This window comes from Canis lupus, chromosome 1, assembly GCF_048164855.1.
Source record: "Canis lupus baileyi chromosome 1, mCanLup2.hap1, whole genome shotgun sequence".
NCBI classification, from domain to species: Eukaryota; Metazoa; Chordata; class Mammalia; order Carnivora; family Canidae; genus Canis; species Canis lupus.
This window is the reverse complement of record NC_132838.1, coordinates 43,322,503-43,350,322: the sequence shown is the minus strand read 5'-3', so window position 1 is coordinate 43,350,322 and position 27,820 is coordinate 43,322,503. Positions and strand designations below refer to the sequence as shown.

Below are 27,820 nucleotides of genomic sequence, written 5' to 3'. Positions count from 1 at the left end.
ATAGATGTTTGCAGACCATGACATTTTGTTATGTCCTTGTAATTCATGTAGTAAAAAGACTGGGTTATAGCTTTGGAATCTAAGCCATTCTTGGAAAGGGGAATCCTTATTCTTCTCTTGTTAAAGTTTATTTTATTTTAAATCATAAACTAGGACTCATTTGCCGAAGAAGGAATTTATGAAGCTATATTCTAATGTCATTTTCTTTATTTTAGGATATCTTTATATCACAGCCATAATGCTTATGTATTTTTAGCTCTTGACTTAATGCTCTGAGTAAATATGCCAAAAGTAGAGTGATGATGATTCTGTGGCCTGCATGTTCACCTGCTTCACTATGGCCTCTTAATTTTATTATAAAAAATAAGAAACTTATCTTTTCTCTTTTAGATCAGTGGAGATTTACTGATGGCATGTTGATGGGTTTCAGAGGGTGTGATGATTTCATTGAGAATGCTTGTTCAGTTTAGTAAAAGGATCTCACTATGCTTAACATTGATGAACTAATTGTAGCCTGGGAACATGGAGGTACTTTAACAAAGGGGAATTAGAACAAATTTGTCCAAGACAGACAGTTAGTGTGTTTTCTGGTAAATGGAAAGAGGGAATGTGATTATGTACTCTAGGAAGTTCCCTGAAGGAATTTAAGAGAAATGAACCTTAGGCCAAATTCTCAGTTCAGTTAGAAACCAAAAGACCTTTTGAATAGGGACACACTTTTGTCAGCACTTCTAACAGAAGACAGTTTTGGTCATAGCACCTATGGGTTGCCGTGCTAAAAATAAAGCATCAGAAGAGAAAGACAGAAAGAGCCCAGCCAAGAAAAGACTGGTAATGGTGGAAGAGGTAATGTGAAGGAAAATGCGGCATAATTTTGCCACCAGGCTCACTACTAAAAGCAATTCTGTCTTTCTTCAGAGCTCAGTAATTTAAGTTGCAGGGAGTGGCTACTGGGAAGGGTTACTAGGAAGGGGGGACAGGAATGGATGGTCATAGGTGAAATTAAGGAGATTTGTTTAGATGAATTTATTTTGATTTTATTTATTTATTTTTTAATTTATTTATGATAGTCACAGAGAGAGAGAGAGAGAGAGAGAGAGAGGCAGAGACACAGGCAGAGGGAGAAGCAGGCCCCATGCACCGGGAGCCCGACGTGAGATTCGATCCCGGGTCTCCAGGATCGCGCCCTGAGCCAAAGGCAGGCGCCAAACCGCTGCGCCACCCAGGGATCCCTGTTTAGATGAATTTAATTTGAATTTTCACTGAGACACTGGATAGGAGTTAATCTGTAGGTCTAATTATATAAAGCATTATGATTCCTTTAATTTTTTCTTTCAATTAAAAAGAAATACATGTGTCTGATTTTAAAAAATCAGATAATAATTGAAATATGTAAAGCAAAAAACAAAATTTCCCCTATACCACAACCAAATCCTGTAATCTTCCACAGGAATAAACCACTGTTACAGGTCTGGTATGTAATCACCCAAAACATAACCACATAAATGTATGTTTTCTTTGTCACTCTGTAGAGATCTACCGGTCTATGCTGCCACTCTCTACTGCTTTTCTTGCTATATTCTTCTTCAGAGCACTCACTCATATTTGACATACTAGATGTATATTTTTTAAATTTTGCCTTACCTCTCTTCATCCATTGATTGTTTCAGTTTTTAGGTGTTTATATACTTACCCTTTTGTGATACATATTTCAGCATATTGAGATGAAGCCCACCCATTGCCAGCCTTTGGTACTTGTGTATTTCTACTTCTGTAACAAATCAAATGTATGTGCCTCATAGTGTTCATATAATGAGCTGAATCAGAGGCAGGGTTATATTATTTTTACATTTCATCCTGAAAGAATTTCCATATCCTCTTTTTGATCTCTTATAGAACATCCGAGGTAGTGTAGACACATTAATAGTGGGGTTAGAAAAGAGGCAAAATACTGTGATTACTTTCTTACCTCTGCAGATTGATTCAGATGCAAATAACAATTTTGATTACTTGTAATATTCTGGGCCTTGTATTTAGTGTGTTCACAGCCATGGCTTCCTCCAGCCCTCCAACAATTATAGAGTTTGTGTTATGCCCATTTTCATAGGGAAAATTGAGACATAGCATATTACCTGCTTAAAGTCACATAGAGTAAGTGTTGAACTCTCTGATGCTGCCTACATGACAATGGATGTGGACCCCCCACAAATCTTTAATTGTTTCTCTGGGATTAAGAAGAGTGTGGATCTTTTGTTTTAGTTTCTTATAAAACAAAACAAAACAAAACAAAACAAAAACAAAGCCATGAAATCTCTTCCTTCTCCCATTACAGGACTGGGAAAACTGTGAGAACGGAATAGCTGATTCTCTGGAGAAACTACGAACTTTCAAAAAGAAGCTTTCTCAGCCTCTTCCAGATCACCATGAGGAGCTGCATGCAGAGCAAATGCGTTGCAAGGTAGCTGACTGGATTGAGCTGTTAGCTGTCACTGGCCTGTGCGCTTCTGTTGTGGTATTGCCTTTGAAAGCATAAGCTAGTCAAACTGCTCCAGCAGTGTATATGTTGGTACAAGTTCCTGGATATTGCATTAGGGCAGACAACTCTGGTGAGGCTTGCTTGCTGATTTATTGTGGTTGATGAAATTAGACTGGCTTATGGTTTATATCTTGAGAAATATAAAACACAGCATTGAAAGATATTTAAAAGTGGGGTCGAAAGCAATAAACACAATCCTTTTTAAAGCGTCTGTACTGGAGAGTTGTTCTAGCAGAATAGTCTAGTCCTGACAGCCTGGAAATGCTGCAGACAGTGGTCCTTAGGGGAACACCCTGCCCTGTAGGCTCTTCTGTAAGGAAAATAGGAATGCAAATAGCAAGGAGACACACAGTCATTCAGTTATCAGGGCCCTAACTATTTATGAGATCATGAGCAACACCTCAAATCACAGTTGAAAGCAAATCAGGAGCTAATATAGACCACTCCCTGCATCGTGAGCTCGTTGAGATTAACGTGATGTGGTGGCAGAGGATTCGTTCTGTTCATACCTATATAGGCAAGTGAAGTGTTCGGCAGTTCTCTGTCAAGCAGTATGCAGATCTAGTCAAAACTGCCTTTACGAATGTCTCTTTTTTTCTCCCCAAATAATACACGTCCCTGTGTTTCCCAATCATTTGCAAATTATTGTTCTGGAGCAATGCTGTAAAACTTCACACGTACTGGGGTGCCTGGGTGGCTTAATTGGGTAAGCCTCTGTGACTCTTGGTTTCTGATCAGGTCATGATCACATGGGTTGTGAGGTTGGGCTCCACACTCAGTGCTCAGCAGAGAGTCTGCTCGAAGATCCTCTCCCTCTGCCACTCTCCCCCTAAAATAAATAAATAAATAAATCTTTTAGAAAGAAACTTCACATATACTTAAATGATTTGGATTTAATCAGAAGTTTTCTGCTTCACTCTGGCTAAGAAGTCATAAGCATTAAGGAAAAATTAATTTTTAAAGGAGTCTTGAAATCATAAAAAGCGTAGATGTAAGAATTTTTCTTCAGTATTAAAATTTAAGGATATCCTTTGAAACTCAGAAGAGGCAGATTTAGGAAAAATAAAGGGGTAATATACATGACATCATGGATAGCAGGTGAGGAAAATATTATCTTGAGATGTAAGTTCAGAAGTATGCAAATATTAAAAAGTTTGTTTTAAATCTGTGATTGTAAATTTATAACAAGTGATTAAAGAAAATTGGCATTTATTAGGCTGCTCTTATGTGCCAGTCAGTAAACTAGTGTTGTCTTAGTTGACAGAAACACAAACTCATGAGGACAGTCTGTTATTTCCCTTTTACAGATGTGAAAACTGAGGCTTCTAGAAGTTTAATAATGTTTCAGTGTTAGTAAATATCAAGGCTTCCTGAATCCAGAGGCTGTATTTTTACCATATAGACTCATCTAATAGAGTCTGTGAGTCTGAAACAGTTGGTTTTGGTGGTGCTGTTGTTTCTTTTATAATCCTTACATTGTGAATTATGTCTGATGTTGGAGTTAGGGGCTAGAAATTGGAAAGAAAGGGGAAAATCTTTACATTGGCATGACAGTTTAATATGTGTACAAATATAAGCAGAAATACTGCATATTTTACTCCACCGGGATGGTCTTTCAGCCAAATGCTGTTACCATGGGACCTCATCACCCAAAATACAACAGTTATAAACATACCCGGCTATTAAGCTTGGAGATTAAAAGGATGCATTTTGGTCCAGCTCTCTGCTACTCTTCCCTAAACCACCCTTAGCAGCAAAACAAAGCAATTACCTGGAAAATTCAGACTAAAACCTCATCTGCCTAAATTGCCTGAGAAGTTAGCCTCAAACACTACTGTTAATTGCATTTGCCTTTGGAAACTTGTATCCTGTGTGAAGAGGCAAAAAGAGAAGGAAAAAGCCATGTGAAATACTCTATTTATACACAAAATTAGCCAGAATCTAAAAGCATCCACAGCTGGCAAAAAGCAAGAGTTATACAAATTGCAAAACTGGTCATCGGTTCAAAGCATTGCAAAATCCAATGTCAACTCATTCAAATATTGCTTTATGGATTTTTTTCTTAAATCATTTCCCAAAAGGACAGAGTACATAATTTTTTCTTTAGTAACCTGAAGAAGTCTATGTTCCTACAGGAAATGAATTCAGTCCATTATTTTCAATTGAGTAATAATAGCAATTCAGCGATTATATTAAGTTGATATTGCAGAATGTAAATGCATAGTGTTTGAAGATGAAAGTTAACCTAGAAGTTTGGTTTTTTGAAAATATTTTAACATGATCAATAACCCAGGACAAAAATAAAGGCTGGATTAGCAATTTATGAAATCAGTTTAAAAGTAAAGGAGATCATGCAGTAATGAAAGTTCAATTTAGGAAAGATGAGCCAGGGGGCCACTTGGGTGGCTCATTCAGTTAAGTGCCTGTCATGATCTCAAGTGCTCAGGTCATGATCTCAAGGTCCTGGGATTGAGTCCTGCTTTGGGCTCCTTGCTCAGTGGGGAGTCTGCTTCTCCTTTTGCTCCTCCTCCTGCTCTTACATGCTCTCTCTCTCTCTCTCTCTCTCTCTCTCTCTTTCTCTCTCAAATAAATAAATGAAATCTTAAAAAAAAAAAAAGGAAGAAGAAAAGGTGAGCCACAATGATCAGTTAAAAGGTAAATAGATCATAGGAAGATTCTTCCAACAACCTGGGTGGTTTTATTTTTTATGATTTTTAAAAATTTATTTATTAGAGAGAAAGAGAGAAAATATGACAGGGAGAAGGAACAGAGGCAGAGGGAGAAGCAGACTGCCCACTGAGCAGGGAACCCAATGCAGATGATCCCAGGACCCCAAGATCATGACCTGAGCTAAAGGCAAATGCTTAACCAACTGAGCCACCCAGGCACCCCACAACCTGGGATTTTATCAGAAGAACTTGGCAAAGTGTCAGACAACACCAGAGCAAATAGAATAAACCAAGTGAGATGTTCAAATAGAAAATAGAAAGCGATGGAAAGATAATTATATGATGAGGAGATTCCTAACACACACAAATTGTTTATGATAGATATTTGTGAGTATTCACATTTTTGTTTTTTTTAATCTAGGAGCTGGAAAATGTAGCTGGGAGCTGGACAGATGATATGGCTCAGCTGACACTGCTGAAGGATACTCTCTGTGCCTACATCAGCGCCGATGATATCTCCATCCTGAATGAACGCATGGAGCTTCTGCAAAGGCAGTGGGAAGAACTGTGCCACCAGGTAAGACAAACTCTACATTGAGCATTAGCTCAGAAAGGTGGAAAACTGGAAGATGACTTGAAATGTCAAATAGCTTGACCCATGTTTGTATCGACTCTATAACTCAGAGTATACATGGAGGAAGAACTCTGGCTTTTGTGAGAATATTGTAGATTAACATTATATTTGAGATGCATCTCAACTGAATTCTCTTGCTGCCCCTTTCACTGGCTGACATAATATTGTAAGAGGGAAAATAGTTTTTTGGTTCACAGATGTAGTCTTGCTAAGTACTGATGGTCTGTTTCTTACTTTGAACATATGAAAGACCTTTGTTTTATTTGCAATTTTAGCTAATACTGTGGAAATGGTTTTTTATTTGGAATGACTGTGGCTAATGATTTACAGTATTTTTTTCCTAGGAATTCATGTGTTTGGCATTTTTAGTTACATGTGATTCATTTATTAAGTACCTTTCTTGTGCATTGTACCTTAAAATTGGGATCCCAGATTGGATTTTGATTTTGAAATGAAAGGAAGAGATTGGTGGAAAGACAATGAGAAGGAATCAAAGACAAAGAAGAATAACATAGATTAATAACATAACATAGATTAAACACAAGTGAAGAACAGGCTCTGACTGAGGACCTTGAGACCATCCCCTCCAGGAGGCTGGGTGTGTGTCAGTCATGTCCCTTGCTGCACCTGACTGCATTGCCTGGCACATGAGAGGCTGTGGTCTATGTTTGGTAAATGAATCAGTCACACTAATTGTGAATTTCATAAACTAGAGTAAGTGTTCCTACCATCGATTTAACAACAGAGCTGAAACTAAAACCAGTCCAGAAGAACCTATGCCATGAAGAGAACTGGTTCTAACAAGCTAAAACAATGTACAGCAGTGTAAGCAAACCCAGGGCAGTGTGCACTGCAGGCAATAAAGGACACACATGTTGCAGCGGATAAATCTTCAGCTGAGCACTGAGACAGGGAGCACAAGAGACAGATTGGTGTGGAAGGAGCAAGCAGGTGGATTGGATGCGGCTGCAGCTTGAGTGAAGGCAGAGGAGGAGACAGAGGAGCTGGCTGGGGAGAAGCAAGTGCTGTAAGGATGAGGAAGGAGCTCTTGAGAAGGGGTCTCTTCGTGCCTCTCTAGTTTCAGGCCAAGTGTGCTAATCTAGAGCTCTCTCCTCTTCCGTCCTCCCCTCCCATTTTCCCTGACTTTAGAGATACTTATCTTCATGCTTCAGGAAACATTAAACAGAGATTAAGAGGCTTATAGCCTCCTGATTCATTTGACAGCAACAAGAAATTTGTTGTTAGGTAAATTTCTCTCTGTGTTTAGATAAAAACCAAGATATTTCTCAGACCATGAGCCAGAGGGTAACTCTGGAGCACACTTCCTAAATGTGTGAACAATTTCTTCTGAATATATACTTGGAAAAGGGAGAAGTGTAAGAGATGATTTTCATAAACATGTGAGTAATTTGAGTTCAAAATTAATTTAGCCATTTTTCATGGAGCTTCATATTCTTAGTGAACACAGTGAGAAATTCACATGCAATATGATAATGCTAATCACAATATTTTATTCTTCTCTGAATTATTCAACCCAAAATCAATACATAACTATCCAGTAAATTCTCACATAATTTTCTAATGGAAGGACTTTATCAGGGTATTTCATGTAAGTGAAAGATAATTTGTGGTTACAAATAATGGAAAATGATCACAGCAGTGGTTTGGTTACTTTTATGAGCCTTATTCATTTGTTTTTCTTAAAATTGAGAAAAATCTAGCACTACTTCATGACCCAATACTTTTCAGCATATCCTGTGAAATTAATTATACTATATCTACTTCTCTGGCTAATTGATGTCTACAGAGCTTTCAGAGAGGTAACACTTCAAATAATGGCTTCCATTCCCTTCCCAAACCTGTCATGAACTGCCCTACCCCCAGACCTTACTCAGACCACTCTTCTGCCTAGACTGACTATTTCTTCCCTTCTGATTTTAACCCACCTTTTTTCAAATGCCACAATCCCTAGAATGTCACCTTTTGAGATGCTCAGACCTCAGTATTTTCCTATTCCCCAATTCCCTTTTGGCCTGTGCCATCATTTGATGGTGCATTGTTCCTCTCTTCTTCTTCTTCTTTTTTTTTTTTTCCCAATGTTTGTGACTTTATTTCAAGACTATGAGACCCCTAAGAATGAAGACCATTTCCTTTTTTCTCCAGTGCCTAGAACAGCTAAGTAAGTGTTCATATATATACTGTTAATAATTAAAAGAAGACTTTAGGGCATTTATTTTATGTCATTGTGTTCCTCTAAATGTAAAATAATGACATAGTCTCTGAATAGTTTGGAAGTTAGGAAGATTATAATTGTGCAATATTTGTTTGATTTAGGAAAACCAGTCCTGTGTAAAAATGCCATGAGGTAGAAAGATTACAAACTTCTAGTTATAAAGTGAATTAGTTCTAGGAATCTAACGTATAGGAATGTGACTCTAGTTAATAAGACTGTATCATGTACTTGAAAATTGCTAAGAGGAAAGATATTTTAAAAATTTATTTAAATTTTTATTTATTTAAAAAAATTCCAATATAAATATAAAGTGTTATATTTGTTTCAGGTATACAGTAGAGTGATTCAGTACATTACTCAGTGTTCATCAATATAAGTGGTTATAATTAATAACCTTAATCACCTTCACCTATTCACCCTTTCCTCCTTTCCTCCCCTCTGGCAACCACTAGTTTGTTCTCTACACTTAAGAGTCTTCTTCTTCTTCTTTTTTATCTCTTTTTCTTTCTTCATTTGTTTTGTTTCTTAAATTCCACATGAGTGAAATCATATGGTATTTGTCTTTCTCTGACCAACTTCTTTCATTTAGCATTATACTCTCAAGATCCATCCATGTTGTTACAAATGGCTAGATGTCATTCTTTTTATGGCTGAGTGATACCTTAAAGGCTCTCACAACACACATAGAAATAGTAATTGTGTGATATGATGGATGTGCTAACTAATCTTGTGGTAATCATTTCACAGTATAAATGTGCATCAGGTCACCACACTATACACCTTAAACTTACACAGTGTGATATGTCTATTATATCTTAGTAAAGCTGGAAAAAGAAAAAAGGGGGCCAAAGTTTCCATGTTTAAAATTGCTCACGAGACTTAGATATATCCGTTTGGAAATACATTTTGAAGGATGCTATTGATCATATGATATGCCATGAAGAGATGAATACCTTTCACCTGTGAGTAGACTAAGACTTAAGTAAAAAAAAAAAAAAAAAAAAGAGGAAGTACATTGAATACATAGTTTCTGGAAACTTCTAAATTGAATGTCTTTTTTTTTTTTTTTTTTTTTTTTTTTAAAATTGAATGTCTTAAGGCATGAAGCTAAAGCATACTGATCTCACATTGCTTCAACCTAAAAATACTATTTAATCCAGTGAGATTTTAGAGTTCGGAGTAGTCATGCCAAAGGTGCCAGGATATAACTATAAGTGAGAATATAAATTAGTTACTAGTTCTTGAGTTAGTGTTTCCGGAGTTCTTCTGTCAAGTATGAAACCACAAAAGGAAATGAGCTTGAGCCTATGGTCTCATTTTAAAAGTTAAAAACTTTACTTAAACCTGACATTATCCGCTATTAAAGAGCCGGTAGTCTGTTCATATTCCAATTGAAGCAGTGGGTGAGAAGGCAGGAGCAATTGGGACTACCAAGGAGGAGGAGGAAGACACGGTGTAAGTAAATGTTTCAGAGGGGAGTTGACGTATAAAAGTATACTGTTCATAAATAGACTCCCCAAACAGTTTGCTGTGTCTGTATTCAGCCATAGCTTATATTTGTTTTTATTCCTGTTTGGGTTTGTAGATCCGTGTGTAATTCTCGTTGAGATATAAATACATCATCATTGTAATTGCTCAGTGTTTTTCAAATTGTCAAGGCAAAAATATTTGAAGTAGAAAAGGATGTATTTCCTGTTCAGCTGCCTCACACTCTGGAGGTTTCAGCTGGTACTTGCCAGCTATTAACAATGCAGAGTGTTTATACTCTTGAGAAAACATAAATCTGTGCTAAACTGATAAGTAATATGAGGGTTTCAGTTAAACCCGAAGAAAGGGGTGGTAATGTTCACTTATCATATAGCCTAAACACTAGTTTTATAAACTGAAAGGTAAAAGCTGTCTCCACTGAGAATTTAAATCTTTTTAGAAGCTTTTGCACTGTGTTTGTGGTCTACCTGTTTCTTCTTTCAGCTGTTGCTTTACAGTGAGCAAATGAAAGTAACACTTCCATGGTGTGTGATAAGTACCAGAAATACATATGCAAGCTGCTCAGCGGAGGTATTGAATACATGGGTGTCGAGGTGGAAAAAATGTTAAAAACTCAAATGATGGAAAAAAAAAACTCAAATGATGTCCTGTAGTAGGAGGAGTAGGAGGAGTAGGAGGAGGAGGAGTAGTAGTATATTAATGGCCAGCTTTTGTTAAATCTTTAGCATGTACTGGTTATTTTCTTAAATTAATTTCTTGTTTGCATTCTATTATAAGCCTATTATCCCAGGACACATGTCAGTGCTTGGCACATCGTAGATACTTATTTACTGCAAACAATAAACATTTGCTTAATGAAATTTGGAACAGATATAAAATTCATTTATAAATGAAGCAAGTGAGACATAGAGAAGATAAGTAACCTTGCCCTGGTCATATCATTAGTAAGTAATAGAGACTGTTTTTGAATCTCAGGTACCTCTGGATATTTGATCATAGTATTATATCACAGCCTCTATCAAAGACTCAAGCTTTGCTCATTCTGTCTCATACTGACTAGAAAGAAATATCTCAAATTTGTCTAACCTTCTCTCTGGAATGGGGGTAATAAAACCCACCTCTCAAAAAAAATAAAAAAATTTAAAATATTAAAAAAATAAAACCCACCTCTCAAAGAAATAGATAATATTTTTCTATAATGTGGTCATCTTCCCTGAAGATGTTGTTGAGGAAAGTCCGAGAATTCATCCTTACTCATGGATGATTTGGGGAAAGAGGAAAGAAGGAGATACATAGAGCAATAACTATTAATGTTGAATCTGAAGGGTGGGGGCTTTTAGTCTTTTCTTAGAAAACAGTTGCTTTCAGAGGTCCCAATTATGAAAATATAGTTTCAGTTTGGACATCAGTTGAACCAGAATTTTAATGACCAGCCACACTCTTGACTCTGATGCTATGTGAATGAGAGGGAAGAAGTCATATCCACTACAAAATTCCAAATCGTAGCATTCCTGTAGAAGATCAGAATACACTCTGCTATCAGAGTTCAAGAGGTAGGGAGTACTGGAAGGATTGTGCTCCTAACTGCAGCGCTGTCTTGATATAGCTTATTGTAGGTGAACTTTGTCTCCAAAACTTTTTAACCTATGTTTTCTTAGCCTTTTCCATTCCTACCAGTACCCACCCCAAGTAAATTCACTGCTTTTTGGTTGTTCTGTATTTTTCTGCCTCAAAGAAAACAAGCTGATTTTTACTAATGGGGAAATACTTAATGGATGCATCAGTGTCACCCTACTCAGAGAAATTTGTATTTTAAAAGATCATAATTCAAAAGAATGAATTTGTAATGATGACATTTTAGAAACTATGTTAGGTTATGGGGCCCACTATCTGAGCACCTCACTATGATGAGAGCTAGCCCAGGCATAGGGAACCTGCTCTCAAAGCCTAATTACCAGGTATTTTCTCAGATATAGAATCATAGACATTTTGGGTTATGTGGGACCTTGACTATTATTTACCTAATCATTAGCAGAGCCAATCTGAGGCAGAATTGCTAACTAGAAAGTGTAAGGTACCTTAGAAATATTTTCATTTTTAAAGGAAATTGGCTTGAAGTGTATCACAAAGTAAAATGGACTGATGGATAAAGGAATATATGTATTAAAGCAAAATGTAGCAAAATGTTCACAATTTTGGAGCCTAGGGAGTATATTATGGCTGCTTACCATTACAGTTCTTTCAACTTTTCTGTATGTCTAATGTTTTTCATAATAAAATGGTGGTGGAAGAAAAGAAAATTGAGGTAGGTGTTTAATGCGATGAGATGACTGGTGGAATGTCTAGCATTATCAACATGAGTGTGTAGAACATCTATAAAAAAGGATCATCTTCTTGCCAGTCAAATCACATTATATTTTGCTAACAGGTAGCTTGGCTTAACTAAAAATATTTCTTAGTATCGTAAGCAGCACTGCAAAAACAAGGGTATTATGAAATCATAAAATTTTAAAATACTGGAAAGGAACATTCTAGGTTTTTTTTTTTGGAACATTCTAGATTTAGAGATAAGAAACAGACCCCTTGTATCTCTAATGCATAAAGAACTATTACAACTCAATGCTAAAAAAGAAAAAAAAAAACCCAGCCCAATTCAAAAATGGGCAAAAGATTTGACCTGATAGTTCTCCAAAGAAGATATACAGATGGCCAAGAAACATGAAAAGATTTTCAGCATTATTAGTCATCAGAGAAATATGAATCAGAATAGCAATAAGATACCACTTGACATTCACTAGGATGACCAAATCAAAAAGACAGATAAATAGTAAGTGTAGGTGAGGATGTGGAGAAATGAATACCTTACTGCTGGTGGGAATGTACATTGGTAGACACTCTATAGTGTGTCAACATGTAACCCGGCAATTCTACTCATAGGTAAGTACCCCGTAGGCAACTAAACATGTGTCTCCACACACACTTGTCTACAAGTGTACAATTGCAGCCTTATTCATAATAGCCAGAAAGTGGAAATAACCAAAACATCCATCCATAGATGAATTGGTAAATAAAAGGTTGTCTATCCATCTGATGGGATACATTCAACAATTAAAAGGAGTGAAATACTGACACATGCCGCAACATAGATGAACTTTGAAAACATTATGCTAAGCAATATTGTATGGTATGTGAATTATATCTCAATAAAGTCATTATGCAAAAGAAGGAAATGAAAAAGACAAAGGTAAATAAATAAAAAAGAAAGCAGGCAGAGAAGTAAGAGAACTTGCTCAAAGTAAAAGGATCGGTATAGAGCTGAGCAGCAGGGATCCGTCTTCCACTTCAGACTTCTCTGCACTGTGCGCCTCTGCTCCACTCTCCAGACACTTGAGATTCAATTCACTCTCCCTTTTTTCTTTCTTTCCCTTCTTTTGTTCCTTTCCCCTTTTCTTCCTTTTTTTTCCCCTTTTTCCTTCTTTCCTTCCTTCTTTTTCTATCCCTCCCTCTTTCCTAGCTCTTCCTTATCTTTTAGTAAAAGTACATTCAATATGTAGAGGGATCCCTGGGTGGCACAGCGGTTTGGAGCCTGCCTTTGGCCCAGGGCGCAATCCTGGAGACCCCGGGATCAAATCCTACGTCGGGTTCCCTGCATGGGTCTGCTTCTCCCTCTGCCTGTGTCTCTGCCTCTCTGTCTCTCTCTGTGTGACTATCATGAATAAATAAATAAAATCTTTTAAAAAAAATATTGCTGTAGAAATCTGCATAGAACTAATTTCAGTGTGAGGCTTGATTGCTTGGAACCTTGAATAAATGAAGGTGCATGCAGCTCTTTAGAGGGGTGGACATACAGGGTGGGGTTCCTCCCACTGGCATTTCATTAGCAGGTCCTTGTTGTGAAAGCTTGCTGGAGATCCCTCCTGGGTCTCAAACTCAGGGAACAGTACCTAAAGACATGCACAACTGTTGCTTATTTCCCTCCACCCAACTCAGTTTATTGGTCCCCCCCCACCCCCCGTGACCCAGGGTACAAGTTGTACTCTGATTATCCTTTTACATTTTTTCCCATTTAAACTTTTCAGCTCTCCTTAAGGCGGCAGCAAGTAAGTGAAAGATTGAATGAATGGGCAGTCTTCAGTGAAAAGAACAAGGAACTTTGTGAATGGTTGACCCAGATGGAAAGCAAAGTTTCTCAAAATGGAGACATCCTCATTGAAGATATGATAGAAAAGCTCAAGAAGGTACAGGATGCCTAACTATGTATATTTTTACTCTTCATAACACTTAGGTGTACTTTTAACAGGTATAAAATATGGTTTTACTCATTATTAAATTACTTTCCTGTAAAAGGAGTACTATCTTTTAAATGTTTTATCTTTTTAATACAAAATAAACTTGCATGAAAGGCCTCCTTTATATACAATATATATGGATATGATGAAGTAAATTATCTGCTGATAGATAAATGTTCAGTGTTTTCCCGTTTTAGCTACCTGTTCAGAAGGAATCATTTATGTGTATTAGTTTTCTTTTGTGTTTTTTTGTTCTTATTTTTTTTAAGATTTTATTTATTTATTCATAAGAGACACAGAGAGAGAAAGAGAGAGAGGCAGAGACACAGGCAGAGAGAGAAGCAGGCTCCATGTGAGACTTGATCCAGGGACTTCAGGATCATGCCTTGAGCCAAAGGCAGATGCTTAACCGCAGAGCCACCAAGGTGTCCTGTTTTTTTGTTTTTAAAGAGGTAAAATCACTAGAGAGGAACCAAAAGAAAAAATTTTTAGGATTCATTAAACTGACATTTTCTCTATAAAACACTATGCACAGACAATTGCAAGAATAAAAACTTTCCTGGGGTGCCTGGGTGGTTTAGTGGTTGAGTGTCTGTCTGCCTTTGGCTCAGATCATGATCCCGGGGTCCTGAGATCGAGTCCCATATTGGGCTCCCCTCAGGGAGCCTGCTTCTCCCTCTGCCCTATGTCTCTGCCTGCCTGTCTGTGTCTCTCATAAATAAATAAATAAAATCTTAAAAAAAAAAGAACAAAAACTTCCCTGTGCACCCCAGTTGGTTGAGCAGTTGAGTGTCAGACTCTTGATTTCAGCTTAGGTCAGGATCCTAGGGTCATGGGATAAGCCCTGCTTTGGGCTTTCATTCAGATGGAGTCTGCTTGTTCCTCTCCTTCCCCCTCTGTCCCACTTGTGTGCTCTCTCTCTAATAAATAAATAATTTAAGGTAAAAAAGAACAAAAACCTCCCTGAGATTTTGCTTCATATTATTTTCAAGTTATGTATGACTATTAAATTATTTTATATATCATCTGGCTCTAGAACATTTTTCATGTCTCTGTTGGGCTGACCAAATTTATTAGCATTTAAAAATGTTTTTGGTGATATCAATAGTGCTTCCATATTTTGAACAGTTAATCATTTTTATTTTAGTTTATGTTCTTTATTAGCACATATCACTATCTGGCTTCCACCATACTTTCCCTCATTACTTATTTTTTATCTCTGTACAGTAGATGCCCTACTAGATTGTCAGCTTTGCTGGAAGTGTCTTTGTCTGTTTATTCTTGTATCTCCTGAACTCAGAGCTTCTTATAAGTACTCAGTCATTACTGAATAAATGGATTATAGCCTTATTCATTCTAAAATTCTAAAATAAATATAAATAATTATTAAGAAAAACTATCTTTATCCATGCATACGCATAAAGAGAAAAAAAAAAACTCCAGTGTCAACATGTAGTATAACTTTAAGACTTCCACTTAAAATGTTCAAATTCTAGCAATAAGCATTTGTATATTTGATATGGTAAACCTTTAAAATGTGAACTAAGATAATACAGATTTCACTATAACATCTGCTAATAGCTTGCAGTAATAATTTCTGGATATCAGGAAATGCTCTACTGGACACAATATACTATAGGTATTACAGTGAAGCTTGCTATACAATAAATTTTGGATAAGTGTATCTATATTCTTATTGATTTTCTTCATGAAATTTAAGATGCATATTTTGGGGGTGTGGAAAAAACTCTCTCTTAGACAAAATACAATTACAATTTAAAATTTAGAAAAACCAAAAAAAATTTAGAAAAACTTTAGTGTTTCACCTAATTATGTTTTACTTTTTGGCACAATGTCAGAAATAATCTTTAAAATATTAGCTATACTATTTTGTCTATAAAATGAATTATGAGATTTAAAAAGACATCTCTATGAGCTTGCCTCCGTGGTGTGAGTGCATCTAGCATATTGGCCATTGAATCCCACTGTGGTGAAGTAACATAAAATGGAAGGTAGGTGAGGTGGGGTGAGGTTTCTGGGCCTAAAAAGAGCACTCAACACCAAGATAGAATAAAACTACACTGGCTTCTCCATTTTTAGAGGGCCTCTTGCTTTGATAACTGACTTGAAAGGATAGCCCTATTGCCATACTAACTTTAGAGCAAGAGAGCATTAAAATGCCCATGACCCTCTAAGCTTTGTATATTATTTTGTTAAGATAATATATGCGGCATGACAGAAGTTTGATTCCAAAATGAAGAAAAAGAAAAAGTGATTCTGAAGATTGGCTTCTGTCACTGTGGCAAGAGTAAGAGGATCATTGGTCAGGTGGTGAGGGTTGAGGAGCACAGGGCATGTCCATTCATCATCACTTAGACCATACCATTGGAGGCCTCTGTCTTGCATATGAAGCCAGTGTTTCCCTATCCAAAACAATCTTTAAGAGGAGTGAATACTGGATAAATGAAAAAGGTGTGAGACCCACTGATCCCCTAAGACTAATGGTTATTATTCTTTTGAGTTAATTTTCCATTGATTTATTTGTAAAATATTGACATTGTATAGAGGATAGCTCATTAAAATGAAAGTATTATTTTTGAAAGCATTCTGCACAAATAACAGAAACACATAATATACATTTACATGTAAATACACATATATGTCAATTGCACATATATAATTGTGCATTGCCCACAGGCACACACACATATTCTAAGCCTCTTAGCAACTATAAGGATTGATTCTAAATATAACACCAGGTTGGTGATTATAAAAATAAGGTATAATTTCCCAGCATTAAAATCCTTCAAGCTTCTTCTTTTATTTCTATTTATATACCATTATTGATTTTTAATGCCCATTTTAAGTAAATAAAAATATCTCAATTCTCTTTAAGAAGATCTCTTTGAAAATTCCATTTAGAGTCTATGCACATACTGAAAATAATAGGTACCACTAATTCTTGTGTACATAGACTGATATTCACACAGTATTCCTCATGTCTAAACTATTCCAAGCAATAGAAAATAGTAATTATCATGTTTCTAGTAGAGCCAGGCTGAATGCATTAAAAATATGATTTCTGATCTCCGTGATTGCTATTTATTATGCAGGATTATCAAGAGGAAATTGCTGTTGCCCAAGAGAACAAAATACAGCTCCAGCAAATGGGAGAACGACTTGCTAGAGCCAGCCATGAAAGCAAAGCCTCTGAGATTGAATACAAACTCGGAAAGGTTAATGACCGGTGGCAGCATCTCCTGGATCTCATGGCAGCCAGGTAAAAAGGATCCTGGTCAATAGGACATGTGTGCAGAATTTTAAAACATTTTGTCCATCTTTCACTGCAGCTCAAGATAATCCAATGACTTTCTCTCTCTCTGTGTGTGTTCTTTATCCTGCCATTTTAGTTTAGCTTTTCTCATAAATGTGTTTCATTAACTTTGAAATTCTCCTTATTTAATAAATCCCGTGGTGTTTTCACTCAGCTGAAAGAAAGTCATATCCAAACAAAACCCATTCCCCCAAAAAATTATTTATTTCAGGGCTTCATGGGTATGCATCCTTCTATGAGGAAGGAAGTAAAACTGCTGACTAGTATCCATGGAGGGCACTTTTGTCTGTAGTAGCAAAAAATTTTTTAAAAGATATATATAAAATTACTTTCCTACCATATTTCTGGCTACCAGAGAGTGGGAATAAAGCTAATTATTGCCATTCAGCATAGTTTTAAAATAATCTGCATTATTGCAATTTTGTTTTTAGCTTTAATAAGTATCCGCTTTGTATCTGAGAGGGATATTATATTCAGTTTCTGTTGCAGAAGGGCAGGTTAGGGAAAACAGAAATGTAAAGAAAGAAAAAATATGTAAGGGTTTTTATTAAAAATATAGAGTCTGATATAATGAATGAGATACTATGTTGTTTGATATAAAGCAAATGACGAAGTAAGTGTTTTACTTCAGGTGAACTTGGCTTTATGTTGGAATATAGGCTCTGTAAGGGCAGGCACCTTTGTGTATCTATCCACCATATATCATGAGCATCAAGAACAGTAACTGAATACAATTTGGGCTCAATAAATATTTGAATGAATGAATGAATACTTGAATATTTGAATGGACATTCTTTTGTACGGCAGTTAGGAGAGGTAGAAAGTTACAAATACTTCTGATTCACAGCCATTTGGAACTAACTGAGAATACACTTTTAAAAATCTGGGTTCTTTTCCTCAGCCATGCTGCATGAATGTGGGCATGAAATAGTGCTTTTTGAATGCTGTGTGCCCACAAAAATTGTGTATGGGCAAAAATTCCATATGTTGATTCTGAAAATATCTAGTATATTTTTTTTCTCCAAGGGAGTTTCAGAGAGAAGCCAATTTAGGAAGAAGATGAAATTATGATTTATTTTAGCAATAATGAAACAAAAATGGAATAAATGTTTACCAATTTTCAAATGTGTAACAATACTCTGATAGCAGACATTTATTGAACACTTGGTATGTGTCAATGACCATGCTACAGCTTCATATATGTCTTCACATTTCCTGTTCACAATACCGTTTGTGGTGGGCATTCTTATTATACCCATTTTCCAGATGCAGAGGCTGACACCCAGGCTTGCCCATGGTTACACACCTGCTGAGGGGCAGAGCCTGCACTCTGACTGCAGCCCATGCTCTGGAGCACTACATGCTCCCGTCTGCCAATTTTATGACTTCCTGTCCCTGTTCTAAAGAATGCAATTAAAAGGAAATTAGATTCTGTAATTATTTCAACAATCTAATTTCCTAGTCCTTTGTAAAGTGCTCACAGCAGCTCTGAGATATTTTGAGGCCCCTTTCCTTGAGGAGTTCATGGTGGGCATATAAACATGCAAAGAAATCAAGTAAAGTGACAAGCTAAATGCCCTGGTAAAGCTATTACAAAGGGACAGAAACATACGGTTCAGCTCAAAATATATATAATTTCCAAATATTCTGGCATATGTAGGTTTTGGAACCCCATTGCTATGTTTAGCTTCACTTCTCAGTTTGTGATAACCAAATCTTATTCAGAAGGACAAATCAAAGCCCTTTGTACTATAAATACACTTCTTAGGGAAGCCACCCAGTTGGTAAACATCCCTTGATTTTTTTTTTTTTTTTTTTTTTGGTCAGATTATGACTCATGGATTGGCTTGCATTGCCATGTAATCCAGTTAAACTAGTTAATGTTCTTTTCTAATCTTTAGTGGTTCAGTGGTATAGAATGGGGGATACACTATGTTGAAGATGTTTTAAATTGAATTTAATATAGTTTATTCATAAGCTAGCTTAGTGTATACCCAGCTGTTAGCCAACATTACATCAAATGAGTTAGGTGATTTCTCCTCAAAGTTATGTTTAACTTGAATAACTTTTCTGTTATTCAAGTGAGGATTTTGTAAATGTTATTTATTTTTCCAAAAACACATTAGTAAAGTTGAACCAATTAAATATTTTTGGATCTATAGTCACTAAAGTCACTAAAACGCTCATATGTTTCTATTTTAGTAGAGTCTCATCATATACAGATGTAGATTTTTGTAGATGTGTTGTCCATTTCTGATTGCCTCACTCCAAAGTATACCAGATGATGTGTTGACCATTCACTTGTTTTAGAGTTTAATGCCACACTGGATTCAAAGTCTCTTTGAAGCCTCTCCTAAATGACACTTGGTCTTCATATTTACTTTTCTTTCCCTTGTTTATCTGAGCTTTGAGAGTACACAAACTAAATGTCTGTCCTCCACCCCCATCTTCAACTATGAGCAGCCAGCTCAAATATCAGATTTCTATGGTTCAGTCCCATTCACCACTCTTAGCTCTTCCAACTATTTTTTTTTTTTTCACACTGATTCATTAAGGCAGAACACAACTTAGTTGGGCCTTTTGATATTGGGAGGTGTGGGAATGGAGAAGTCATTTTTGAAGATCATGTTTTCAGGTAAACAGTTTCCCAGCTAACATAAATAGGAAAAAGAAAAGAAAGAAAGAAGATTTACTGATAATAACCCTATTTGCATACAAATAGAATGCATAACTTTGAGCCAACTTCCTATCACTAGTGGATTAGCTTAGACCATTATGAGTACAAAGTAAATGTGTTTTCCATTGCATTTTTAAACTGTCACTAAGAATTGTCAGTTTTTTGGACAACAAAATTTGCTTAGTTATGTCTCAGTGGTTAATGCTCTAGTATCCTGTCCATATTTTCTAGACCTGCTCAGTTTAATATAGCAGTCATTAGCTACCTGTGGCTATTTAAATGAACTGAAATGGGATTTAATTAAATTACTGTTTAATTTTAATTATAGTCAGTTGTCTAGTCACGTTTCCCCAGGCTCAATAACCATAAGAGGGCAATGGCTACTTTATGGGCACTGTAGATACAGAACATTTTCTTCATCCCAGAAAGTTGTTGATCAACACTGGCCAAGACAATTGGCGAAAGCATTTCTGAGCCCTTGGCTTTCCTTAACAGTCAACAAAAGAAACAGTCACTGGTGTACTTTACTTTCTGTAAAACCGTCTGCTGGGATTTTGGCTCTCATTTTGCTTGTGAACCCTATGAAAAAACCCACATAGTAGTTTTCTAGAGCTCAGGATAATAGGAAATCTGTCGTTTAGAATTAGTTGTTCAGTGCTTTTTATACTAGACAGTATTTTATTGAATATTTCCCATTTGGGTATCTAGGAAGGTCAGACTCAAGTGTGCTCTGTTGCAATTATGTTTTTTTTTTTTTTTTAATTAACTGTACTCTCTAACATAAGGATATTCCTCTTGCATCTGCCAAACCTACCTCCCCATCACCAAAACAAAAGCATACTTTTTCTCCAATAACAGCTTTGTTGAGATATAATTTCACATATCACACAAATCATCTATCACAAATATATGATGTAGTAATTTTTAGCATATTTAGAGACCTGTGTATCCATCACCACAATCAATTTTAAAATATTTTCATCATCCCCAAATAAATGCCTTACTCACCTTTTTCGCCTCCACTCTCCCTCCTTCTGCTGGCCCCAGGCAACCACTAAGTCACCTTCTGCCTCCACAGATTTATCTATTTTGGACAGCCCATATACATGGAATCATACAATCTGTGGTCCTTTGCAGCTGGCTGCTTTTAAACTGTGTATTTATTAAAATCCCCTTAAAAACTACATAGAAGTAGAGTAAAAAACAAATACAATTTTTAAAAAATTAAAAAATTTAAAATAAAAAATCACTGAATGTCTCCTGCATATTTAGTACTGTGGATGCTGCTACAGGGCAGAGATTGGCAAACTCTTTGCACAAGACTATCTCGTAAATATTTTCAGCTTTGCGGGTTAAATGGTCCCTGCTGAAACCCCTCTGCCATGTCACAAAAGCAGCCCTAGACACTACGGAAACAGAAAAATGCAGTTGGGTTCCAATAACATTTTGTTTACCAAAACAGGTGTCTAGCCATAGTTGGCTGACACCAGCTCTAGGGAATGTAAAAGTGGGAGAGGAAATGGCACCTAACCAAGTAAGGGAATGGAGCAAGTGTACACATGACTCACCGCAGGTCTTCTCCCTCCATCGCATCTGCCTGCGCACTCTCCTGCCCCTGTCTGGCCTGGCCCATTCCTAATTGTTCGTTAAGGTCTTCCTTTTCTTTGGACTGGGTGAGATTCTTCTTACCTTCTCAGCGGGCTTTCTGTGCTCTCCATGGAATTTCCCTGCTGTAATAGGTCTCTTATGCGATCAGTTGTTTACAGTTTCTTCTCTCTACTATAGTGTAGGTGTATCTGTATGAAGCCAGAACCTAACATAGCTCCTTGCACATAATGGTCAATCCAGTATTTGTTGCATTTCTCCAATCTAAGACAGGTTGAAAAGTGCCGCAAATGCAAATAATAAAGCAGAGCATGCACTTACGGCCTCACCTGCCTGAATTACTGCGTTGTTCTGCTTCGCCAACAATGGGATGTTAGGCAAGTTCCTTACCTTCTCAGTACCTCAATAACCACAGGTGTAAACAGTTATTAGGAGAACTAAATGAGAAAGTCCCTGTAAACTACTTAGCACAGCACACAGCGAATGACAATTCTCAGCCCAGAGGGAGCTTAGAGGCTGTGTAGGTGAACCGTGTATGCATAGCTTTGTGAAGTTGGATCAGCTGCCCTTAGAACAGGTTTCGGTTTCACAGGTGTTCCACCACCACTAGAGGAAAAATAAAACTTGATTCTTGGAATTTATGGCTGCCATTACCTCATGGGGGTCAATTCGGAAAACTGGCCAGGATCAGGAATGTATTGCTGCTTCAAGCATGTAAATAGCACAGAACAGATCAAGAGTCCTGAATTTGGTCCACCTTGCTATGGCTGTGTGACCTAGGGCTTACTACATAACCTTTCTGAGCCCTAGATTCCTCATTTTCAAAATATTCATTAAAATAATTGCCATATCTCCAAAGAGACAATGCAGGGGGAAAGGGTCAATGCCATGCATACTACAAAATGCCACATGTGGCAATCTTGTTCTTTTGGAGAGCTACAAAGTATGCCATAGTTTTAATATACCATGATTTATCCAATATTTCTCCCATTCCATTGACATTGATATTACCATTTTACTATCATAGTAACTGTGTCTTTAGAGCCGTGCTTTATGTTTAATCTGTTGCAATAAATATGTTGTCCTAATGATAATGAGCATAGGAACAAAATTTGAGCCCATGAGGAGAATTAAATAAAGTAAAAAGGAATTGAACTAGGAAAATGATGGCAGTACAATTTTTTAATGATCTCAAATTTTCAGAAATGTTAGTCATAATCAAGAAAAAATAAATATACCTACTGCTTTGGAATCATGACCAATATAGTCCTTTAACCAAAGCTTATAAGTTTATCTTCCTCATTGTTAAAAATAATATTTTAGAAGAGTGATTGCTTTATAAAGAATTCACAATAGAATATCTTTAAATATCAGGATTTGAAAAATAATTTTATTTATAAATAATTTATTATGTAAAATATCGGTTTGTTGCCTTTAAAAAAGAAAATATGTTCCTGCTTTAAAATTAATTATCTCATACAATCAGACCCAAATACTCTGTTTTATTTTGCAGCTCATCATAGAGGGCTTTTTAAAAAAAACTTAGCAAATTTCATTATTTATTTATTTGTAATCTATTTGTGTGTATGTATACCTTGATCTGAAAAGGGTTTAAAGCAGTCAGCATTCATCATATTTTATTAAATTACCAGCAATTAATAATTTGAGAGCTCATTTTCTTTAAAAGCTTAAATTATGAAATTAATATAGGTTCAGTGCAGAAAATTTGAAACTCTTGAAAATTACAAAGGAAGTTTTCTGAATCCCACCAAGCAAATGAACATATTTTTTATTATTACCTTAAAATGGACATATTACTTTTATCACTTTACATCATTTTTAAAAGGACAAAGGTTTTGAATATGTAAGGGAAGAATAGTATTTCTTCAATTACTTTTCTTGCTTAAACAGTCTATTCAAAAATGAAGACCAACTACTTTTCTACAGAATACCTTTTCCATCCCACCTTCCCAAACAACCCCTGAAAACTCCTACTTACACCACCGTAGCTGGCATTTCAAACAGAAGGAAAAAAAGAGTTGTTCTTTTTTGCTACCACAACTTGCTGTACTTGTAGAGGTTTTGTTTTTGTTTGCATTTGAGTGATTTGTCTTTTTCAGAAATCCTTTCCAACTTAACAAACAGCCCACAGGAAGAGTTGCCTGTCCTTCCAGAATGGCAAAGTGTCTGCAGCGGCCTTATTTTTGAGAGCCTTCTTTCTTTAGAAAGCCTCCCCCTCCTTGCAGATTACACTGAGCCTTTCCCCTTCTTACACTCGTGGCCTACATTCCAGGAGATCAGGCCGGGCACATGTTAATGAATGTAGGTTTTATTTAGAAACATGACCACTTGTCACTGCTCAGTGTCATATTATCAGGCAGAGACCTACCAACATTTGTTTAGAGTGAGCATTTTCATACTTCCATACGCAGACAAGGGGAAACTTTCATCCCCACACAGGATTTAGCCTTTTACTCTGCAGACCTAACTTTTGCAAGCTGGAAGCTTCATGGTGGTGGCAGAAGATCTGTGTGCCCTGAGGATGGCAGAGGACGGCTGTGTGGATGCAGATCTCCCAGAATGTAACTGCGATGTCACAAGGCAGGCATCTCCTTGAGTTTCTTCCATTGTGCATAGCTTTCATGTTACGTGGGGTTCATAGGATAGATGCTGGATCTTTAATCCGTAATCATTTTTGCCAATGTTAAATGGAGATGATTTGGTGTTAGTAGATCGTTGGCCATGGACTCCCAAGAGTTATTTATCGGTTTGTTTTCTTGTCCCCCCTACTGAGCATGCGGAGGGAAAGGTTAACGGACTTGGTTATGGTTTGGTATTTCAGTTGTCTCTGGACTGTATGCGTCATACAAGGGGAATGCTACAGTAGAGAGCCTGAGACACAGGAAAGAGATTTAAAAGAGACCCAGTAAGAAGATCCAGTTGGTCCATCATCTGCTATTTAAAGGATAAGCTCCTGATAAAATTGAAATTCAACCTTAGCACAGTTGCAGCTTTGTAGCTGAAGGCTTTCCCTTTACTAAATAAAAATCTGCTCATACTATGGGGGCCTGGAGGTTTTGTGTATGAGAAAAAGTTGTTTCTGAATAGGTTTATCACTAAGTTTTGGTCACTGACTTGTAGAAAGGTTTTAAAATGTGCAAAATGTAAAGATTTATATCTAAAATGGTAATTTTGTACATTATGCAAATGCTTATTTCATTATTTTTTTTCAGTTAGAATATTAACATTATATCCCAAAATTTAACCCATTTTAAAAAATATTATTCTTGTACCATAACATCCCCCGAATAAATTCCTACTGGTGAACAGGATTTACTAATGGTACTTTTGGTTCTGTTAAATTCAGAATATGAATTTTTTTGTTTTGGTTAATGGATTTACTAAATTAGCTTGAAGGAAAGTAGCGATAAATATATACATGTTGTGTATATGTGTATATATAGATATTCATGCAACTAGATTTAGTAGTAGAATCCTACTCAGGAAGGTAAAATCCCATGAGGCACAATGGACTGTGAAGAGACTCATCAGCTGTAGGGACTTATGGATGTACAAGACTTGCTAAACTTACCCAGACTTGTAACATCTGCAAACATCCATTTTGAATTATAATCCTGGATGCTACCAAAAAGAATGTTGCTCAAACTTCTTACAGTGATAGATAAATAACAATATTGTGACACTTTACCCAAGGATTTTCTTTAAAGAAATAATGGAAAAAATATGGGACATTTCTCTTGAAAGAAAGAAAGAAAGAAAGAAAGAAAGAAAGAAAGAAAGAAAGAAAGAAAGAAAGGAAGGAAGGAAGGAAGGAAGGAAGGAAGGAAGGAAGGAAGGAAGGAAGGAAGGAAGGAAGAAAGAAAGAAAGAAAGAAAGAAAGAAAAAAGGAAAGAAAGAAAGAAAAAAGGAAAGAAAGAAAGAAACTAAGATCCATGTCCTGCAAATCTTGGTTCAAGGAAGATGTTTGGGCTTAACTACCCACTTCCCCTCAGCTCACATCTGCACCCCCCCAACACACTCACAATGCATTGTGCTATTTGTACCCAAATACATGTTTTTAAAAAATGAGAAAGGAAAACCACTTAAATGTTCACTCCCATTGACTTTACTAAGATTTACACATTCATTTGAAGGAGGAACTTGTCCCTAATGGGCTATATGAATAAGCATTTCCATGTCACGATGCCCTTGACATATTGCACACTAACTGCTCTGACTATTGGAACTCATTCAATATTATACAAGATTACTAATCTTGTAAATTATTTGACTAGTGTAGACAATATCCAGTGGAACAATGTTTACTTACATTCTTTTGTGCCTTAGCTCTTTTGATCATTTTTGTAAGTGAATTTTGAACCAAGAAAATGAATAAATTTTAGTACTTGACAGTCCTTTTGCAAATGTTGGTCTTGGAGGAATAGTTTAAGTATATATTTAATATCAACTAAATTAAAAATAAAATATGCTAACCAAATAAAAGTATACTAATTATTAATGTTTATCAGGCATTTAAGTCATGCCCAACTTTGGGCCAAGCACTGAATGTAGCATTGCAGGGGAAGGGAAAACCAAAAGTAGAAATTCACAGTTCCAGTTTTCCAAGGAATTTAACATGAGGAGAGGAACTGGTGTATAAGCAATGCCAGGGAGTTAAAAATAAGGGAAAGAAGGAAGCAAGCACTGAATGAGGTATTCTTCCGCTCTCTAGCTCCACACAAAATCCTGGTAATATTTTGAGGTTCCTATAAAACCTTATCCCAAAAAGCATGGTCAGCATGCAGATCCTACCAAGTCTGAAGACAGGAAGCTGGTCCAGTGGCAGAGGTTCCCAAAAGAACTTTCTTACAGAGGTAAAAACAGGACAGGCATCTCAGTGCAACAAGCCTTCTGTAGTCCCGTTCCCATGTGTTTATTAATTGTAGATTGTCCTTTTAGTTTGGGCTACTAATGCAGGATGTCCAGGATCATGTCAAGTTGTGAGCCCTTATCAGAATCATTTGCAAAATGTGTACCCAGAGCTTCGCACCTAGGAGACATTCTAAAACCGTTATTCACTGACCGACATGCAAGTGAATTTTGTCTTATATGTGAAAAACATGTAAGTAGGTTGTAGGTAAATATTCTTGGGATTTTTATGCAAGGCCAATATTTGAAGTTCCCTGGGGGCTGGTACAATTTGTACTTTACAAAGCTAATTAGAGAAGTCTTACCTTGAATGGAATTCTGAGTCATGAAACAGAGCAACACATGATTTTGGTTTCCTGTCAGTAGACTATATTGTGGCATATGAATGTAATTTTTTAAACACACATTTTTTTCAGAAACAATATAAGCTAATGCCTAAGAGTGCCTTTATAAACAGAAAACATTTTTCAGATATAGGCACTATTATAATTAATGAAATACAGGTATTATTACTAATAACCAATCATAGTGAAAATCCTTTTAAAAGCATCTGTGTTGCAAAAAGAAGAGATTGTATCATGCTTAGATTTTCATTTGAGAGAGAAACATTGGTTTATAAACATAGAAATGGTGATATCAGTTTTAAGTCATTAAAAAGAAAGGAAAATGCTCAAAGAGCGGTTATGAGACATTTTCTTCAGAGCATGACTCTTGACCAAGGCAGCCTATCAGAGTCCTCCAGGGAGTCCTTAGGGGAGGCAGGAAGAGAGTTGACATTGGTATCTGGGTCTTGAAAGCACCCTTAAGTGATCCTGTAACAGTCCCAGCTTGAGAATCACCTCTCTACTACCTGAAAGTAACAGAGCTGAGAAATACTTGATGACTTTGTGGGTCAGTTGTTAGTCTTAGAACTTGCTATTTCAGATTCCTGTCTTGAAATATATCACATTCCTAGAGTTCTAAAAGCCGTGTAGCTCTTGACCTTTTTTTTTGGGGGGGGGGGGATAGATACCTCTTCCATTGAGCCAAGTTGACACCTCAGACATTGAAGTCTTTTGCTTATCTGCATTCATCTATATTATAAAGCACCGTCATTAAGGTGACCACATTTCCTGAACCTGAGGCAGGATTCCTGGTCTAAAAGCAGAAGTGAATTTTAAATAGGACTGTACCAGGAAATCATTGGTCATGTGCTCATTACCCCCCCATCACCTTTCTCTTTAGAGCAATCTATGGATACTCAGCCATGTCAGACCTGCACCAGGAACTCAGTAATGGATTTTTTGCTGCTAGCTATTACTTGATAATAATGGAGCTGAGAAATACTAGCTGTGTCCCTCCCAAACTCCTGCTTACCCCCTGCACCTTTCAAAACTACCCCTGCCTTATGCCCTTGACCCTGTCTCCTCTGCATCCTTGCTCCATC

At 36.6% G+C, this 27,820-nt stretch overlaps 1 protein-coding gene and 1 long non-coding RNA gene across 22 annotated transcripts in view; one reads left to right on the top strand and one right to left on the bottom strand.

Moving 5' to 3' along the window:
- Positions 1–27,820, top strand: part of SYNE1 (spectrin repeat containing nuclear envelope protein 1) — a 449,600-nt gene that overhangs the window by 377,442 nt on the left and 44,338 nt on the right. For 20 of the 21 annotated variants that reach the window (XM_072828127.1, XM_072828137.1, XM_072828100.1 and 17 more), the window contains 4 exons: positions 2,333–2,458; positions 5,627–5,782; positions 13,640–13,798; positions 16,963–17,129. In XM_072828127.1, coding sequence (XP_072684228.1) covers positions 2,333–2,458; positions 5,627–5,782; positions 13,640–13,798; positions 16,963–17,129 — 608 coding nt within the window. Of the gene's footprint in view, positions 1–2,332; positions 2,459–5,626; positions 5,783–13,639; positions 13,799–16,962; positions 17,130–23,959; positions 24,067–27,820 lie in introns of those variants that run through there. The other variant, XM_072828218.1, reaches the window with a different exon arrangement.
- Positions 1,586–23,659, bottom strand: LOC140634384 (uncharacterized). Its single transcript, XR_012031890.1, has 2 exons — positions 23,465–23,659; positions 1,586–3,365 (listed from the first exon to the last, which is right to left on the bottom strand). It is a non-coding gene; the product is annotated as an uncharacterized lncRNA (long non-coding RNA).